Source organism: Pollicipes pollicipes, unplaced genomic scaffold, assembly GCF_011947565.3.
Source record: "Pollicipes pollicipes isolate AB1234 unplaced genomic scaffold, Ppol_2.1 Scaffold_4002;HRSCAF=4701_pilon_pilon_pilon, whole genome shotgun sequence".
Lineage (NCBI taxonomy): Eukaryota > Metazoa > Arthropoda > Thecostraca > Pollicipedomorpha > Pollicipedidae > Pollicipes > Pollicipes pollicipes.
The window spans coordinates 13,434,306-13,453,295 of record NW_023596420.1 but is presented as its reverse complement, the minus strand read 5'-3'; the positions used below and the strand labels follow the sequence as shown (position 1 = coordinate 13,453,295).

The 18,990-nt window shown below is 58.0% G+C and overlaps 1 protein-coding gene across 4 annotated transcripts in view; it reads left to right on the top strand.

Annotated features, from left to right (window-relative positions):
* The first annotated feature begins 428 nt into the window (after positions 1–428).
* The window catches only part of LOC119093085 (vascular endothelial growth factor receptor 1), a 40,255-nt gene continuing 21,693 nt past the window's right edge, over positions 429–18,990 (top strand). For 2 of the 4 annotated variants that reach the window (XM_037215976.1, XM_037215973.1), the window contains exons 1-3: positions 429–760; positions 15,120–15,259; positions 16,021–16,074. In XM_037215976.1, the coding sequence (XP_037071871.1) occupies positions 697–760; positions 15,120–15,259; positions 16,021–16,074 (258 nt within the window). In that variant the 5' untranslated portion in view covers positions 429–696. Of the gene's footprint in view, positions 761–10,488; positions 10,600–15,119; positions 15,260–16,020; positions 16,075–18,990 lie in introns of those variants that run through there. The other 2 variants (XM_037215974.1, XM_037215975.1) reach the window with 2 other exon arrangements.

The window sequence follows — 18,990 nt, the reverse complement described above, 5'->3', positions numbered from 1 at the left end:
TGCCGTTGAAAGCGAGACTTAACGTACTGCCTGCCACCGCCTTATCGCCATTCGCCACGATACGTCGGCGCTGGGGGCTGGGTAGCCGCCGCGATCGCCGCCCGGAAGCCTCGCAGACTTCTGACGTCACAGAGCGACGCCGCTCATTGGCTGCAGCCGCCATCCGCCTTCGCGGTCGTCACCGACTGCCGCAGCTCTGCCGGCAGCCACTCCTTCTCAGGTGCCCGGTGCGCCTCGGCCACACGGTGCTCACACGGGAACACTGCGAGATCGTCCGAGACCCGCTGTCGTTCTCAGCGCACTTTCTCAGCCGGGACGCTGCGCGCGTGACGTCACTGCCAGGTGTGTGACGTCACGGTCGGTGCCCGCGGGCGTGTGAATAAACCGGTCGGTGCGCCGCGGCCGCGGCAGATCGTGGTGGTGGAGCGGCGCCGGCGCCTGCGCTGCGAGTGGTGGAGACTGTGCGGACGCAGCTCTGATCCCTGCGACTGGCGAGGGCGGCAGAGAGACGTGAGCAGGGCGGCGCGTCCCTGCGTCCAGCAGGAAGGTCGCAGCAGGCGAAGCGCGGTGGGGAGACTGATAAAGCGAGAACGCTGAGTGGCAGAGGCAGCGCACCGTCAGGCCGCGCCCGTGTGACGGCAAACAAAACGCCCGGTGTGGCGGCAGCGCCGAGTTGGCGGCGGAACGCCAGCCAGGATGAAGCTCGTCACATGCGGCACGCTTCTGGTCGCCGCTCTGCTGCTTGGGACGTGTGAACTGGGTGAGTAACGTTCCCACGCCACTGCTCTCGCTTTTTAAGGAAAGGCGTGTCGCTGCACCGACTCGCTGGGTGGGGGTCCCCAAGGTGATTGTACCTGAGTCAAGGCACCGGGGCTGCCGCTGTGCTGCAAGCCTGGAGACATGTTCAAAGTTCCCGTTTGCGCGCCTGAGTTGAGGGAAACTGGGCGGCATAAGAGGCTTAACGGGACTCTACAATGGCCTTTGACCCCAGCTGCACTCGCCGCTCTGCTGGCGACAGCTTACTGCCGGCGGCGGGCTCAGGAACGGACCAGACAATGTAGGTCACGTCGGGCGCCGTGCTGGTACGCTGTGCTGATCGCCGTGCTGATCGCCCTTGACTAGGCGATCAGCCACCTGACGACCGCCAGCATCTCATTCGAATGTCGGAAACCGCTCCTGGAACCTGAACGCTAGACCGGGTCGGGCGTACCCCACCCGTCCCACCTCCAGTTCCTCCGTGGCGCACCGATCTGTCCGTAACATCAGACTCCGACACTGCCCGTCCCTCGCCCCGGTGGTCCCGGTGGCTCATCCGGCGCCAGCGCCGTGCACTCAGACGGTTCCTGGCCCGCCGGTCGACCGGCCAAGGTCGGCCCGGCCCAGGGTCGCTCGGCGCAGCGGCGGCCGTGGGCCGGGTCTGCACGCACGCGGGCGTGCCGACCGGCCACGGCGACACGCGCCGGGGCTGACACCGGTCCACGCCGCCCCGCTACCTGGCGACGCGTGGCGCCCGCCGGCGCGGCCTGTCTGCCTGCTGTCGCGGGTGCTGCGCACGGCGCGGCAACGCGCAAGGTCTGGCGCCGGCGCGGCCTGTCTGCCTGCTGCCGCGGGTGCTGCGCACGGCGCGGCAACGCGCAAGGTCTGGCGCCGGCGAGACCTGATGTGAGCTCGCCGCGGAGCTGTCGCGCGCGTGGTTTCGACGCGCTGAAGCATGGCAGGTGATCTCTCCGCGGGCAGTTTTTCGCCAAAGTTTGTGTGTGGTTTGAACAACGTGCTAAACTTTCCACGTGGGTTTGGCTGTTGGAGCTCTTTCGCACTTGAGGAATGTTGAACTCTATGTTTCTTCATCGGGAACTACTGCTTAGACACTGTTATTGCTCTGCCATATACGTGTTTGCATCGGGTCTCGGGTTTCCGGTCTACTCTTTGAATGAGAGATGACGAAGTCGAGTTTGGAAACGTAAACGCACGCAGCGGAAGCTTCTGCCGCATTTGCGCGGAATCACGCTTCCGTCCGCCGGGACCGACATGTTTTCCACGGAAGCACGGCCATGACTGTCTGACCAAGAACTTGCACCACAGTTCGCCAAGCTGAGTTTCGCAAAGCAAAACTTGCACTGCATCGTTCGGAAACCTGATTCGCCTATCACCGATGTCCTTCGTCACTCACGGCATCCACACGGACTCAGGGACAGGAGCGATGGAAATAGGGCGGTGACATGAAAGCACGGCGGTTGTGTGAGCACAATGACGGTGCTGCATTGTTGTTTGTGTCGCATGTGGACACCGCGCCAAACACGTTCAGCGACAAAGCGGAGGCGTAGGCGGCATCATTGCCCCGCCACGAGTCCGAAACCGCTTTGCACTGGCATTTAGTGGACCGCGGTGACAAAATTTTGTGAAATTCCCGTACAAGTGCACACCGCACGGTGATTCAGTGAGCGCGGCGCGGCTCAGTGGGAGGCCGGCGCGCGTGGCCCGCTCGTCGACTGGGAGCTTTCACGTGGGGCTGGCGGCATTCCGTCACGGGGAGGCCGGCCGTGCAGGAGGCTCGGGTGGCGGTGACCTTGGCTGGATGGTCTGCCTTGGGTCGGACCTCGCCGTCCAGCTCAGCCAGCACGGAGACCGCCGAGGCTGCCGGCCGGGGCTCCTTCCAGCTCCGCCAGCACGGAGACCGCCGAGGCTGCCGGCCGGGGCTCCTTCCAGCTCCGCCAGCACGGAGACCGCCGAGGCTGCTGGCCGGGGCTCCTCCGCTGCCGGCCGGGGCTCCTCCGCTCTGCCGGCGGATAGCGGACCAGCCGGCAGGATGGCGAGGACTTCATCGGCCTGCAGTGTCGCGATGGCCGAGGATGGCCGAGGTCGGTGGTCTTTTACAGCTGCGACCAGTCGAGGCGTTCTGGAAGGCCCACGGTAGTGGTGCTCCGTAGGAGTTGGTGCTGGATAGAACGGGGGGCGAGTTGGCCCTGGCAGAAGGGCCAACAGGCTGGCGCACGTCGCACTGGCGTGCGGCTGGGAAACACCGTGAGGTGTGCGACGGCAACGGCGGCCGGTCCTCTGTGGCCCGGCGCCAGGAAAGATAGAACAGAACCGGACAGATAAGAGCTCCGGTCCCGCCTCGCCGATAGTCTTGAGCGCATGTCTCGTGACGTCTGTCGTGAATGGCGGTACATCGTGAGATGTTCTAACCACTTGCGTCAGGTTGACGAAAGGCCATTTCGATTCGTCAGCCAGCTGTAAGCTATTGCTACGTTTGCATGCGATGTTTGAAGTGTTCAAATATTGCCCCACACTGCTGGCATACACATGCTCTTTTACCCAAACATATTACAGGTTAAAACCTATTAAAAGGCAAGTTATGCGATTATTATGGTCAAATCGAAGAAAAACAAGCTCATATAAAAGCCAAAATATGCAGTAAACAGGTTGTAAACGCGAGGCATTAACGGTACGGGCAGCCGGCGGTGATTCCTTTCCTCCAGTGCAGCGGTGCTGGCCCTCGACCCAACGACTTCCAGCGGTCCGTAGTGTTCTCTCTCCACTCCCGCGGCCGCGAGCTGGTCGGAAGAGGTGGCGTGCAGTATGGCCGTAGACTGGCACGTTGGGGCGTGGTGAGACGCGAATGAGGATTGCAGGAAGCGCGCGCTGCTCACGCGATGCATAGGACTGGTTTGAGTTGCTGCAGACATTTGTCCGTGAGTGAGGAAATCTGCCGTGAACTTCTGCGAATGCGCTTTTCTGCAGGATGCATTCAACATTTTTGCTCAGACGCATACTGGGTCTGATTTGGATATATCACTGTAGAACGTGAATTAAGAGACGTTTGGTAATGTCAACAGAGTAAGAGGTCTTTTAGCTGTTCACTCCAGCGCCGGCGTTGTAGTTGTAAAAAGCAAGCCAAGCCAAGCCAAGCCGAGCATGCCAAGGGCGGGTCACCAGTATTTTTTGCTGGGCTGGCATGTTTTAGCTGTAACAGATAGGCGGCTAATTTGCCTACACAAGGGCCTCAAAAATTGCCTACATCTGTGGTGTAGTAAATGATAAGAGGATTTTTGGCAGCCAAAAAAGCAACAAGGGACAGCTTTTTCTGACAACCACGATTCTCATTTAGTTGCCACGGTCCCACAGTGCACTGCACGTCTTTTATGAATCGGAAGTGGGCGTTGTTAGTCTTCAACATGACTAATGGCGCGGAGCGTCGATGATATCATTTCACTACAAATGAATCATTTTCCTGTTCTTTGCAACTCATCCTTTACGAGCATTCTACGCCCTGGGTCCGCCTCACATTCGCATGGTACACTTAATCAGTATATTTGTCATCGTTGTGCCGTGAACTATGGCTTGTTTTCAGAATTTTGTATGTTCTTTTGCGGTTCCAACGCTGACCGACGCCAACACTTTTGTGACAAAAATGCATTCTTCTGTCAATGACGCTGGAACGATAAATTTCAACAATTTTGACGCAAATGTCCTCGATTCGTGTTCACACCATATTTGCAGGGCATGCTTATTACAAAAACAAGGGAACCAATACATTTTGTATATGATGTGTGGCCGATTAAGCAGTAGTGTGGAATGGTAAACAACTAGAAAAGTAAGAATGGATCAAGCAATGGTTACTACCTCTGGCATCACAGGTCTACCAGACAGGTCATAGTATGTAATGCGAGTAATACCAGACGTCAGCACGGATCCGAACAGCACGTCACTATTAAGCGAGCGATATCATCGGAAAGGTGCCATTGAGCTGAAAGGAAGCAAACGGCGTGATCTGTCAAATGGCGTAGAATGTAACAGAAATAGAAATAGAAAGTGGAAGGTGGCTTACACAGACATAGCAGAATGCCTGATCCCGGAAGACCTTATTTCATCTTCATCCTTGATTTCTTACTGATCGGGAATCTCGACAGTCAGGGTAAGGAAGGGCTCTTTACTTGGGACCTTGGTACACATTCTGCAGATACACATCACAATGGCAGACATGGGTGTAGCCGCGTCCCATAGATTAGAGTAGGGGATGAATCAGAGAAGGGTCAGTCCAACCTCCAACGTTGTCTAAACACCCGACGTACGAAAGGCGCCTATTTCCACCGAAACCGGGAAATCGAAACTCAATTTTGTCCGAACTGAAGGGTTTTGTATCAGTCTTCTGTACTCGCCGGTAGTCCCGTCCACGGCGGCAGGTGCTGCGCCGGTCTGCGCACACCCCGTACCCTGCCCCGGCTGTGAGTCAGGTGGCGGCGCTCTGTCTGTCGGTCGGACACCCCGTGCCCGCGGTCAGGCTGACTCATCGTCTCCTTCGCCGTCTATCTCGCCGAGCCGCGCCCCCGTCCTTCCGCCATCGGGGCGCGGAGGCTCGCCGGGGTCGAGGGGTCTGGCCGCGAGCGGCCGCCGCGGGAGAAACACCTCCAGCTGCCGGACGAGGCGCCCGACTCCCGCGCGGCGGGGGACCACCCGCCAATGGTGGACGAGTCAACCAAGAGGAGTGTTTCGACATCCGCAGTCAGCAACGAGACGCCACGCACTGATGACTTCCGTTTGCTACCAACAGCACGCTCAGCACGCTTATCGTACCGCTCTGAATCAGAATGGCATACCGCGGGGCCGCGTAAAGCCGCGCTAAGCCGCGCTGCTTCGTAATCAGCTCGGCGTAGCGGTGGAGCAAAGTCCACCCTTCCATTGGGTCCCACGGGCTCTGGCGTCAGTCCGTGACAGTGCCGACGCGACCTCCCCTGTGGCGGCTCGAGCTCTCTGAGGACGCGCGCCAGCTCGAGCCAGCGGCTCGTCTTTGTCGCCTGACTTCGGCTGGCGGTGGAGGGCGACCGCGTCGCTTCCGTCGGCGGCTGAGGTGCCGCTCCGCCTCGGGTTCGGGCAGCCAGCGCTGAATGGGTGCACTGGCTCGTCGGGAGGGCGTGCGGTTTCTCTGTCTCGGGATGTCCTCGGAGTGTGCGGGCTGGCGAGCGTCACCGCGACGGCGCGGCTCTTCGACTCTCTGGTGTCCGTGAGATGCGCTGTGTTAGGGGAAGCTGTGCGGAGTCATGACGCGGTCACTCGTGTGGTCTTTGTGGCATGTGCCGTCCGTTAACCGGCGGCCGGAACAGGCATGGCTCTTGTGCACTGGGACGATTTCGAGAAGATGCATCCGGTGGAACAGTGGTTGCCAAGGCAGCACGCGCCCCGTGCTTGGAATGTAATAAAAGCCCCTAAAAAGTGAGTTGGAACGGCCAAATGTCCCATTTATTCTTTTCAATGTTTCGTCAAATATTTAGACTTTGGTCAGTCATTGAGCGACTGAGACGACCGTTCGGGTTCCAGGCTCACCCAAAGACGTGCATTGCACCGCCTTTGCCCTGAGGCGCGTGGGAACGTCCCAAAAATCGAAGGGAAAAACCCCGCTTTTAAATCACCGATTTGTACGCATCATCACTGGGTTAATATTGCGATTCCACGAAAATTGGGGGGGGGGAGATAGCGACATGCTGCCCCCTCCCGACTTCTGCACCTTTCCCGATGCTGTTTTGTTTTTGCCTAGAAGGGTATAGCCGTCTCAAAGAATCCTCAAGTCATGTAAGAAAAACAGATTGGGAAGGGCCGGCTTCCGTGAGGGGGCAGACGCAGCTGTGGTCTGTGTGCATCGATCATCAGGAGGAGGTCCAGCTCCCTTTTGAGACACGTCGCCTTTGCGTCTTATCCCAGTACTCAGAGGGAAGTGAGCGCGCTGTTTTGCACAATGTGGCTACGTGCACAAAACCTTGAGCTGTGTCATGGCGGGGTCTTTGTCATTACGCCTGTCTTTACTCCTGAGCACAGCTTTTTGCGATTCATGCGGTTTGCTGTCAAAGGCACACAATATGACTCGTCACTGGATCGTATGCTTCTATGTGTCACTCAAAGCATACACAGTGACATAAGAATGCCTAGGGAATCACAGAAGTCAATGATACCCACAATTCAAGCTCCGGGAGCGATATTTCCCGTCTTCTAACCCTTAGTGAGCTGAACCAGCATGTCGCTTGTGGTGTCAGGTAGCCCGGCGGCAGACCAGCGGGCGCCTTAGTGGCCCGGTGGCGGACCAGCGGGCGTCTCAGTGGCCCGGCGGAAACCAGCGGGAGCCTCAGTGGCCGGGTGGCGGACCAGCGGGAGCCTCAGTGGCGCGGTGGCGGACCAGCGGGAGCCTCAGTGGCCCGGTGGCGGACCAGCAGGAGCTTCAGTGGCCCGGTGGCGGACCAGCAGGAGCCTCAGTGGCGCGGTGGCGGACCAGCAGGAGCCTCAGTGGCGCGGTGGCGGACCAGCAGGAGCTTCAGTGGCCCGGTGGCGGACCAGCAGAAGTCTCAGTGGCCCGGTGGCGGACCAGCAGGAGCCCGAGTGGCGCGGTGGCGGACCAGCAGAAGCCTCAGTGGCGCGGTGGCGGACCAGCAGGAGCCTCAGTGGCCCGGTGGCGGACCAGCAGAAGTCTCAGTGGCCCGGTGGCGGACCAGGAGGAACCTCAGTGGCCCGGTGGCGGACCAGCGGGAGCCTCAGTGGCCCGGTGGCGGACCAGCGGGAGCCTCAGTGGCCCGGTGGCGGACCAGCAGGAGCCTCAGTGGCCCGGTGGCGGACCAGCGGGAGCCTCAGTGGCCCGGTGGCAGACGAGGTCTGACGGTTGCGTCAGCGGAACCACGCCGAGGGTTGATGCGGGGCCGCTCGGGGGCGAGAGCCGCTGCGGACCGACCGGGTCTGACCGATCTCCGCACGACATCATGGATTGGGATGGCAGGGATAGTTTCCTTCTCTTGCTGAGTGCTCGTAAGGTAGCTCTCCTTTTGGAAGTGAATGATAATAACGATATTTTAAAGCGATGTTTATGATTATCGCTGCAGTTCGCTGACTTGCCTTTCTGCACAATTTTTCGCATGGTGATCGCAGCACTGCCCCTCCGCACTTGTCTCACATCATACACATGGTAACACACTATACACATGGTGACACCGCTCAGCATCTCTCGTACCCATCATATTTTACGCCACATGTTTAAGTCGTATGTGACCTATGTCCATGGTATATTCCCCACCCGTACGGTTTTTATTTTGGTTTTGTTTTTCTTCGGTAAAGAAATTCGACCGAGGGCCTGGCTGGAACAGCGTTACGCCTGGTTAATTGATCGCAAAGTTGCACTTTTAGTAAACTTGACCTGTGACAATGATCTCGATCCACAATTATACGGAAGAACCAGAATAAAAACTACAGCAACTGCGACCAGAAGAATTGCAGAGCTGACCGAGCTGACAGAGCTACAGAACTACCTGGGCAGCTGAGCTCGTTCCAGAGGAAACGAGAAATGACTCGCCAGTCATGTGACGTCACGACACGGCTGCCCGTCAAGTGGCCGACATGGTCGTTCCTGACCGTTCCTGACGGTTCCCAATCGCCTGTCATCTCCGGGCCAAGTGAGCAGGGTCTCCGCGGGACACGAGCTCACAGCTCTGCGCCGCAGTGCTCGGGTGTCGGATCAGCTCCGCCAGGTGATCTCCGGGACAGCTGAGCTCGAGGCGCCGGCGGCCGGGCTGCGCGCGCGACGTCTCCCGTTCCGTCCGAGGTCCGCGGGCGCTCAGCGGCAGACCGGACCAGGCCGCGCGCGACGTCCCCCGTTCCGTCCGAGGTCCGTGGTCGCTCGGCGGCAGACCGGACTGGGCCGGACGCCGGCGGCCGGGCTGCGCGCGCGACGTCCCCCGTTCCGTCCGAGGTCCGGGTCGCTCGGCGGCAGACCGGACCGGGCCGGACGCCGGCGGCCGGGCTGCGCGCGCGACGTCCCCCGTTCCGTCCGAGGTCCGCGGTCGCTCAGCGTCAGACCGGACCGGGCCGGACGCCGGCGACCGGGCTGCGCGCGCGACGTCTCCCGTTCCGTCCGAGGTCCGCTGTCGCTCGGCGGCAGATCGGACGGGACCGGACCGGCCGGCGCCGATAGCCCGTATCAGGCGTGGGTCAACACGCCCGGCCGCCGCTACTTTCGCCGGCTCGCTTCGTCTGTGTGTGTGTGTGTGTGTGTTGCGATTCTTGGCGGCGACGCGAGAGAAGTCATGAAGCTCTCGGGTCGGTTTCGTGAGGGGCGGTGCGTTGCGTGCTCTCAGTAACGATTAGAAAGCGATTGTATTACCACGCGCATACATTGGCTGCATTGGCGTGCCCAAGATGAGCTATTGAGGCGCCTTTCGCTTCTGCCCCTCTCTCTAGCACGTGATTGGCGCTATTTCGAGACCAATGAAGGTACCTCAGTTACAGGAAGCCAATAGAGGGACACCACAAAGCCCAAGTAGAGTAGCGACCTCCAGCTCAAGTGAGTGGGCACTTCCGCGTCCAGACGGAGGGGTATCTCAAATGGCGGCTCAGTAGGTCCAGGTAGAGGAAAATCCTCCAATAATAGGTTGAACGCGCCCCAAACCTAGGCAGAGGGGGCCTAAGACAAGCTAAAGCTTCCAAGCCTCCAAACCAAGCCAAGTTGATGGGGTGCCTTCATACCAGACAGCCAGGTGTAGTTGAGGGGGTGTCCCTGAGTTTTCAGTGACAATCCCAATCTGTCATCAAAGATCAATCAAACAAAGAAGACGAAAGCACACAAGCACATCTAGAGAGGGGCCATGTAGGTGAGTGCTCCAGACCCGGGCGGAGGACACCCCAAAAACCAAACGTTGATCAGCAAAAGGGGCGTTAAAAACTCAGCTAGAGCAAAACTCCCAGCTAATACAGAGGGCGGCCCAAGTCCAGGCTTTCGCAGATTCAAGCGTTGATGAATAAGCGCGGCAGGGAGCTTACGGAGGAAAGCCCTCGAGCGGAGACGGAGGGAGCTCCGAAGTAACGTGTCAGGTGACAACTTACTGCACTGCTGCTTTACTGCTTGTGTATGACAGTCTTAAATGGGATTCATTACTGCGTAATGAAGCATTCAGTGTAGGCGTGGGCATAAGCACGCACGGATGAGCTACCTAACCGTGAACAAATTACGACCTCACAGTCATTTTTAAAGCATGCCCTCGCGGCTGAAACAAAACTTCGGACGGGCGATGGCACAGTCAGAGTTCTGAGTCCGTTAAGCCGAGTCATTTTTAACGGCATCTGGCGACGGCACTATCTTGGCGGACATCGCTTTACGTCACGACTCTCGCCGCCCTTGTGCGCGCCACGGCGCGTGGTGACGTCTGGTCCGACCTCGGCCGATCCCACTGATTCGGCCCGATCCCAGTGCCGTCACTGTCACACACTCACTTCCGGTCCATATCGGCCGGAAGCGCAAGGCACGGGCGTCGCGGCCCGGCACCGGCGCCCGCCCGCGCAGAGTCACGCGGCTCGCGCTGGCCGGCGCAGCGGCTGGCCTCCTCCGCACGCGGCGAGCAGGCGCTGGGAGCGTCCGGGGCCCGGGGGCGCGGAGTGAGGTCAGAGAGACCGCTGGGCCGGGGGCGCGGACGGAGGTCGAGAGACCGCTGGCCCGGGGGCGCGGAGTGAGGCCAGGGAGGCCGCCGTCCGCCGTGTCGTAGCGAGGACCGCCGTCGGCTGGGGCCCGGCTCCGCGGCGTGATGGTGCGGTCCGCCCTGCTGCTGCTGCTGCTGCTGTTCGTCGGCCTGCCAGGTACCGATCCGTTGGCGGAGCTCGCAGGGAGCCGGCGCGTGGGCTCCACCTGCTGAGTACGTCCCTAACTGTGGCGGTTCCTGTCGCGTTTGTGGGAAGTCCGCACGCACACGTAAAGGGGAGGCTTTTGCTGGGTTTGTACATTTTACTTTTCCGCTTTACATGATAGTGAATACAAAGTCGTGCGACGTTTACACTGGGCATGCCCCAACGTGCATTTAAATTTACTCTATCAAATGGTTTAGTTCGCACGCAGCATGCAGTTCACTGAGTATTTAGTTGCTATAGGTGCGAGGCTTTAGAAAGCTCGCCTTCCCACAACAATTCGGACGCTCCCTTGTTGTAAAAGTAGAGATCTCACTTGCCCAAGAAAATATGACATTACCTCGCTGTTAAGCTGTTGGATCCTTGCTTCCTTAGGCCCTTTGCTAGACCTGATGCCACCGACGATGTCCCAACATTGTGATTCCCGTGCGTCCTGGCCGCCCGATGCCTATGTACCCACTTTTTGATTCATGTATAACCGTTGAGCAAAGTCCTGGTTCCCATTTATACCAACAGTTTTTTCTTCTGGTGCACAATTTGTCGTCTCGAATCGTGCACACCGACCAGGTCTTCGGCTGCCGGGTTTCCTAACGTCATCCATGCATCCCTTCCATCCAAGCATCCAGCACCCTTCAGTTCCACTCTCGAGTTATTTGATGCCTCAGTGTCTGAAGACAATCTCACGCAATGCGCCAGTATAGCGTCGCCTAAAACAAAAAGCAACTTAAAGTGGCGCGTAAACGTGACGCTCAGAGCAACACCAAGCAGGTGTAAGCCGCCAACTGCAAGTTTCGAATTCACCCCCGCGCACCTCTTATCGACCAGTGTGCATCATTGGCTAAGATGCCGATAGTGCAGTTCTGCTAATGAAAATTTAACCAACGCACAGTGGATCAGATTCCCTTCAAAACCGCCAATAAGCCGACCAAGTGGTCGAATGAAACATAATTGCGGTTTTTATGACCATGTGATGCGCTGAGTCTGATTGTGTCACTTATTTCGACGCATGAGTTACAGGAGAACCGGTAAAAAGATGTAAATACGTGAGGCAAGCAGCGGTGATTTCACCGTCTATTGGTGTTTAAACCATTAATCGGGCTAAATCATCGACATTAAAACTTTTTTCATGAGTTTTTCATGAAAAGAACCAACAGTAGTTCAGTTTAAGCATGAAACAAAGAGGGGACCTCCAGTTCATGGCAATGACCCAGGTTTCGGGGAAATGTAATATTCACTTTTGAACGGCCTCAAAGGAAAAACTTGAGCAGGTAGAGACATCGGGTAACAGCCGTAGAATTGCATAAACTCTTTTAAATTCAGCGATACATCACTTCCGGTGAATTGTTCAGACCAGGTCGGCCAAACATGATGGCAGGAGTGAGTAGCACGAAAGTTTTTGAATGTATGGCATTGAAGTACGCTTGTCGAACAAAACAATCAAACTCTGCACTTGACGTGCAGAGGGAACGCCCTAAACCACCGTAGATATGACACAGTCTCAAACATCAGTTAGTCAGAGGTGGTCTGTGACCTCAAGTGACCTTGACGAATTTCTTGCAGACGAAACGACACATTCGGTCCACGTTTATTTTTCGCCACTGGTCATCTTCTGCGGCATCATCTGTCGGTGATGAAGGGATGTGATGGTCATCTCTGAAAACATGCACACTAAATGAAAGCATATGCATTCCTCGCGCCGTGCATTTGCTGCATGCCACACGTTATGATCAGATCAGTCGGCGTGGCCGCTGTTCACCTCCCGTCCTCAGTAGGGCTTGCCTGGCTTGTGTGCAGAGGCTTGGTCTCAGCTCATCAGCGGATAACTGCGCTTCTCTTCGGCGTCCAAAAATATTATCAAGCTTTCAGCTGTATAATAGCTGGTTTCAGCTGGCTTTTTGACACTTTCAGTAACTTCGAAGAGCTATTTTGCAAGCAGAATCCATGGAATTGTAATCTCGCGCGGCCGAAACGTACTTCTGATATATCAAGTGGCATTACCTTATACATACTTGCGGATCAACACGGCAGACGGGCATGCGAGTCACCGGTCCGAAAAGTATCCTACCTTCTACCCGTGTCGTGCCACCAAGACAACTTGCTCACTGATGCACTGGATCTTTGCTTCCTTGTTACCCGAGTTCCCCTGTGGCATGTAAAGGGCGACCCCGTTGTGCAGTGAATGCACACCCACCACACCTGGATATGTAGCGCGGCCACAACGGCACGGCTGGCACGGCCACAACGGCGCAACTAGCACGGCCACAACGGCACGGCTGGCACGGCCACAACGGCGCAACTAGCACGGCCACAACGGTACGGCTAGCACGGCCACAACGGCACGGCTAGCACGGCCACAACGGCACGACTGGCACGGCCACAAGGGCACGGCTAGCACGGCCACAGCGGCACGGCTGGCACGGCCACAGCGGCACGGCTGGCACGGCCATAGCGGCACGGCTGGCACGGCCACAACGGCACGGCTTGCACGGCCACAGCGGCACGACTAGCACGGCCACAGCGGCACGGCTGGCACGGCCACAACGGCACGGCTTGCGCGGCCACAACGCCACGGCTAGCACGGCCACAGCGGCACGGCTAGCACGGCCACATCGGCACGGACGCCCAGCTGACGTCGTGACGGAGCGGGGGAACCCGCAATGTGACGACGCAATCACTGAACTTTTTATGTAAATGCTCATGATTCGCCGTCCTGAGGTACGCTGTTTGAAATAAGTTCAAAACTATCAGCTGGAATATTTCTTTTGATAGCTCCTTTAAGCAGGAGAACTCAGAAATCTTGTAGTTTACTGATTTTTTCGATGCGACGCAGCATCTGGATGTGCAGCTACACCAATATAGTTGAAACATGCTGCAGCTTTAAAGCCGTTTTTAATGTCATGCCATTCTTTTATTTTGGAACCACTGTGCATTAGTACGATTATGTTGAAGACGAGAGCGAGCGAAACCATCGAGTCTTCTGTTTACGTTTCCAAGTGAAGCATAGTTACGAAGCTGTAATATCGAGATTTTACTTTTGACTGAAAATCGGTTAGTAGCACGATGTTTTCCATTGTGCAACGACTTGACAATAAAATCGGTTAGTAGCACGATGTTTTCCATTGTGCAACGACTTGACAATAAAATCGGTTAGTAGCACGATGTTTTCCATTGTGCAACGGCTTGACAATATGTTAGCGAGGCAGCAAACACTTTGGCAGCTTGAATGTGGCCGTGTAAATGATAATTTAAGGAACATAATTTCTCTCACGTGCGTTTTTCCTCGGGGAGTGCATTTGCTTAATTTGCCCTCTCTTCCCCCCCCCCCCCCCAATAGCCCCTTTTTGGATCCGCCCCTGCACCCGAACGCTGAAAAGCAAGCAAAAGTGGCCCAATGGTGGGCGGCGGCGGATGACAAGGTCCACTTATCTTGCCCCGCTGCCATGATGTCATCAGACGTGTACGCCTCAGACGCGGCCGTTGGGGCGTATCAGCTTCCGTTGGCCCACCACTGCCTCCCCGCGACGACATGGATGAACTCGCCCGCAGCGGGCGCCCGACTTCCGGCCACTGCAGCCGACCCGATCCTGGGAGGGAGGCAGTGGCCGACCTGGGAGGGCCGCACTCTGGGCAGGGACCAAAGAACGTTCAAAGGTCCACATGGTCGGCCTGCACTGTGACACCGCCACGCCCACGCGGTTGACTTGACCTCGGCCTGCATCGCCAGTCCAGTGTTGTCGACTGCCGCGTCTCCAGGCCCCTGTCGCCCCTTCTGACCAGGCTGTCTGCCCCGACAGGCTCGCCGCAGCTGGTGCGGTACCATACGCCGCGCCTGATGCCAGGCCCCTGTCGCCCCTTCTGACCAGGCTGTCTGCACCGACAGGCTCGCCGCAGCTGGTGCGGTACCATCCGCCGCGCCTGATGCCAGACCCCTGTTCTGACCAGCCTGTCTGCCCCGACAGGCTCGCTGCAGCTGGTGCGGTACCATCCGCCGCGCCTGATGCCAGGCCCCTGTCGCCCCTTCTGACCAGCCTGTCTGCCCCGACAGGCTCGCTGCAGCTGGTGCGGTACCATCCGCCGCGCCTGATGCCAGGCCCCTGTCGCCCCTTCTGACCAGCCTGTCTGCCCCGACAGGCTCGCTGCAGCTGGTGCGGTACCATCCGCCGCGCCTGATGCCAGACCCCTGTCGCCCCTTCTGACCAGGCTGTCTGCCCCGACAGGCTCGCCGCAGCTGGTGCGGTACCATACGCCGCGCCTGATGCCAGGCCCCTGTCGCCCCTTCTGACCAGGCTGTCTGCCCCGACAGGCTCGCCGCAGCTGGTGCGGTACCATACGCCGCGCCTGATGCCAGGCCCCTGTCGCCCCTTCTGACCAGGCTGTCTGCCCCGACAGGCTCGCTGCAGCTGGTGCGGTACCATACGCCGCGCCTGATGCCAGGCCCCTGTCGCCCCTTCTGACCAGGCTGTCTGCCCCGACAGGCTCGCTGCAGCTGGTGCGGTACCACCCTCCGCGCCTGATGCCGCCCGCCAGCCGTGTCGTGCTCGGCCCCGGCGACACCCTGCGAGTGCGCTGCGAGGGCCGACACCCGGTCACGTGGAACTACACCTCGCTAGCGACGGTAGGTGCCAGCTCGCAAACGGGCCGGCGGTCAACCGCTGGTGGCACATGGTCAGAGCGATGCCAACGGGCCGCGGCCGGCTGCGAGCGAGGTCCAGTATGGGGGCGTCGGATCCATGGCTGCCGTAGCATGGCGAGGTGCCAGGTACTCAGGTGCTCCTGCCGGTGAAGCGATTGGCATACGACGGGTTTTGAACAGCCCGAGAGCATTTTTAAAGTAATTCTCAGAGATAACATACTGTTAAACATGCATACGTTTTGTACAGCCGGCTGCTGCAAGCGCTTTTCTCGTATCCGTCGTGGCTTACCGCATGCATTGTTCGCCAGTGTCCATGCCCGTACAGCAGACTCTGTTTGGGACTGTGCTAAGGTTTGGTCACGGGTCCGTAACTTGTCGGCGACATCCTTGCCGCTGGGTAAAGTGTTTTGACGAGGCACGCGAAGACCGTCCGTGCAGATCTGGCTGGTTCGTCTCACCTTGCATCATTGCTGCGTCCCCGTCTTTGATAACCGTCATCACGGCCCTCCCGTGCGTCATCGGTCTTCTCCTCTCCTCCCGTCAGCCCAGTGTTCCACTACAACTTACTCTCTGCAGTTGATGTAACGGTGCATGCTCGGGCGTCCTGCGTTCGCCTCCACGAGTCCCCTCACAAAGCTGGCGCCGCACACAAACCTCAGCCCCTCCGCGGTGGTGAGCCGGCGCCAGGCGAGTCGCCGAGGGCGGGTCGTTGACCTGACCTGATGACTTGTCCCGACCGCCAGCCACCTGTGCCGGGAAGGGACATTCCCGGCCTTGGGCCTCGGGCCGAAGGCGTGGTAAGCGGTCAGCCAGAGGCTTGGCTCCGGCCTGTCTCTCCTCTGTTTGTATGTACGTACGCACAAAGCACAGCCCTTTAGCACGGGTGATGTTGGACAGACTTGCGGGCTGCATTAACCCCGAATGGCTGGTGTAGGGTGCCACTGAAGCGGTGAGCTCGGTTTCCTGGGTTTGCTGCGCTAGTGGCGGGACTTGTAAACCGGAGCTCACTCCGCGTGGCGACTTCTGGGCGGTGTCCAGTGCGCTCGAGAGCCGCATGCTGCGCCTGTTTAGCTTGGCGTGCCAGCACGCTTGGAACGCACCCGTGCACAGAGGAACGGCAGCGTCAGAGGCTATCGGCAGCACTGGCCACCGGCAGTCCCGCTCACCATCTCGCGCTTGACGAGGGCTGTCTCGTGGCTCTCTGTTCTGAACAAAGCACTAACACATGCCGAAGAGAAGGCCAGCAGCGCTTGACATTTCATAACCTGGTTCCCATCACACGTGCGAACAACCGCGATGTGGTGATGTCTGTGGATCGCGCTGTGCATGCTGCAACACCTCTTTCACAACATGTAACCGCACGTCCACTCACAAGTGCAGGAAGTCCCTACTTCTCCTGCGGCGCGCGCCGGACCCTCTTTGTAGCGTGGCGCGTATGCACGGCTGGGTTCAGCAATCACCGAAAGAAAAGGGGCCGGGTGTCAAGCTATAACACACTCAGCGTCATGGTAAACACCATGTCGCCTAAAAGCGGTTTATTAACAAAGCAGGTCTAAACACAATGGAACAAATCCAGTATCAAGGGCGAACGCATGCAAAGCCAGGTAACGAGGTTTCTGGTAAAGGAGTCGTTCAAGCGTCGCTAAGCCCGTTATAAGCAATCATTCAAAGATGGCCAGATATCAGTCCATAACACGCTCAGATTCATAGTACATCGTACACCTCATGTCAACCAAACTTGTAGGTTTATAATCGCGGAAGGTCAAAACACACCGCAACCAACCCAGAATGGAGGCTGAAACACGTGCGAAACCGTGTCTGTATCTGTCAGATGAAGCATCGACAAGTTGGTAAAGGACGCGGAGCAAATGTGGAATGAGTGTGACTCAAGGGACGCCTCGTCGCACAGCGCTTGGAAGCAAGGGGCGACTCGTCATAGGGCGTTTGTAATCAAGAGACACCTCGTTATAAAGCGCTTGTTATCAGGAGGCGCCTCGTCATACAGCGCTGGGAATCAAGGGACGCCTCATCATAGAGCGCTTGTAATCAGGGGACGCCTCGGCATACAACGCTTGGAAGCTAAGAGACGCTTCGTCACAGAGCACCACGCCTCGCCTTCAGGCCTCGTCATGAGCGGGGCCAGGGTCAGGCCGTCGTTCTTGTTTTCAGTGGAAGTGTACTGTGGCCAAGCCACCTGACCCCGAAGAGTGTCGTGAGGGGCGCGACACCAGTTGCCAGTACAGGTCAGCGCTGTTACTCCAGCAGTGGCTATGGCTTTGGCTAGATGAAACATATCCACGATCTGTGATTCTGGCAGTGTCTCAGGTGCCGCCTGAAAGCAGCGCTGTCAGTGGTTCCCAGACGTTCAGTAGTCCTCGGCAATCCACGGTTAGTGGTCGCTGCCAGCAGCGTCAGCGGCTGGAGAGTGAGGTGCTGGCGTCCAGGACACGATAGTACTAATGCGCCCGAGGAAGACACCAATCATGAGCAGGGCCCCTGCCAGGCGACCCCTCCACGTCACGGGTCCGAGTCGGACGCTGCGGGAAGGGCGACCCGCTGGAGCCGTGGCCTCGGGGGGCCCGGCGCTGACACTCCGGAGCGACGGCACCGCCCACCGCACGTCGTCGCTGGCACGCACGGCGCCGTGCGAGCTGGCTTTTAATTAGAAAACGCGCCCCCGTCTGCAGCGAACAATGGGACAGCGTATCCAAGGAGTCCGAGGACAGCCATGTCCTGCTCATCACGACCGGCGCCGCTGTCACCTGAGCTGCCTCCCCAGTATGATCTCCACGGGTGGCATTTGAACCAGTGCACTCCATCAGCTCCTTGGTATCTACCGCTCTAATTCCGATCGCGTGCCCAGTGAGACCGTGCCATAAGTCGTGCACCCGCCCTGCTGTGACGCCCGGGGCGTGCGATAATTGTCTCCCATGAGACGCCCAACTGGGTCAGCTGCCGAAAGAGGCGGCCTTCGGCGCTGCTGGCCACACCCACTCGCGTGCCACAGCTCTGGACTGAAAGCAGGGGAAGGGAGAGTGACCCTAGGTCTTATTCGAGATTGCAAGGAAAGCGTTCACGGGAAAACGTTTTTTTTCGAACAGTCCGGTATAAAAACAGCTCGACACTAGCTCTGCCAATGTCATAGACTTGTGCTGGACAGGAAAATTGGCGACGGAAAGAGGCTTCCCGGCCTGGTGCGTGGTTGGTGACCGGGCGCTCACGTCCCGTTAAGGTCCTAACTAATCGGACCGGTTCGCTGCACTGGTAATGCATCCGGCCCGGTTCGATATACTGGGCTCATCGTGCAGGACGTGAAAAGCGGCAGATATCGCTGGACGTTCCACCGAAACGGCGACTCAACCGATTCACCCATTCAGGTATCTTCAAACTGTTCGCTCACGTACAGAGTGTAACCTCCGTAACTTGTTCGTATTTCCATAGCCCTCGTGGTACCACCATGAGGGCAAAGAGCGTCCTAAGGTGATCATGGTCCCATGACTGGCCTAATAAGATGAAAGAGCGTCCTTGAGCGTCGAGAGTTGCTTGCCGATATTTGACATCTGACCTCTCCTGCTTTGTGTCGGGTATCTTTTTGGGAGATTTTAAATATTTCTTTGATTGAATGTCTTTCAAAGAAGGCATTCAATAATTCAATCGTTGCACTTTCCGCTAGCATAGTCCGTTGTGCGTCGTGTTGCATGTCATTTAAATGT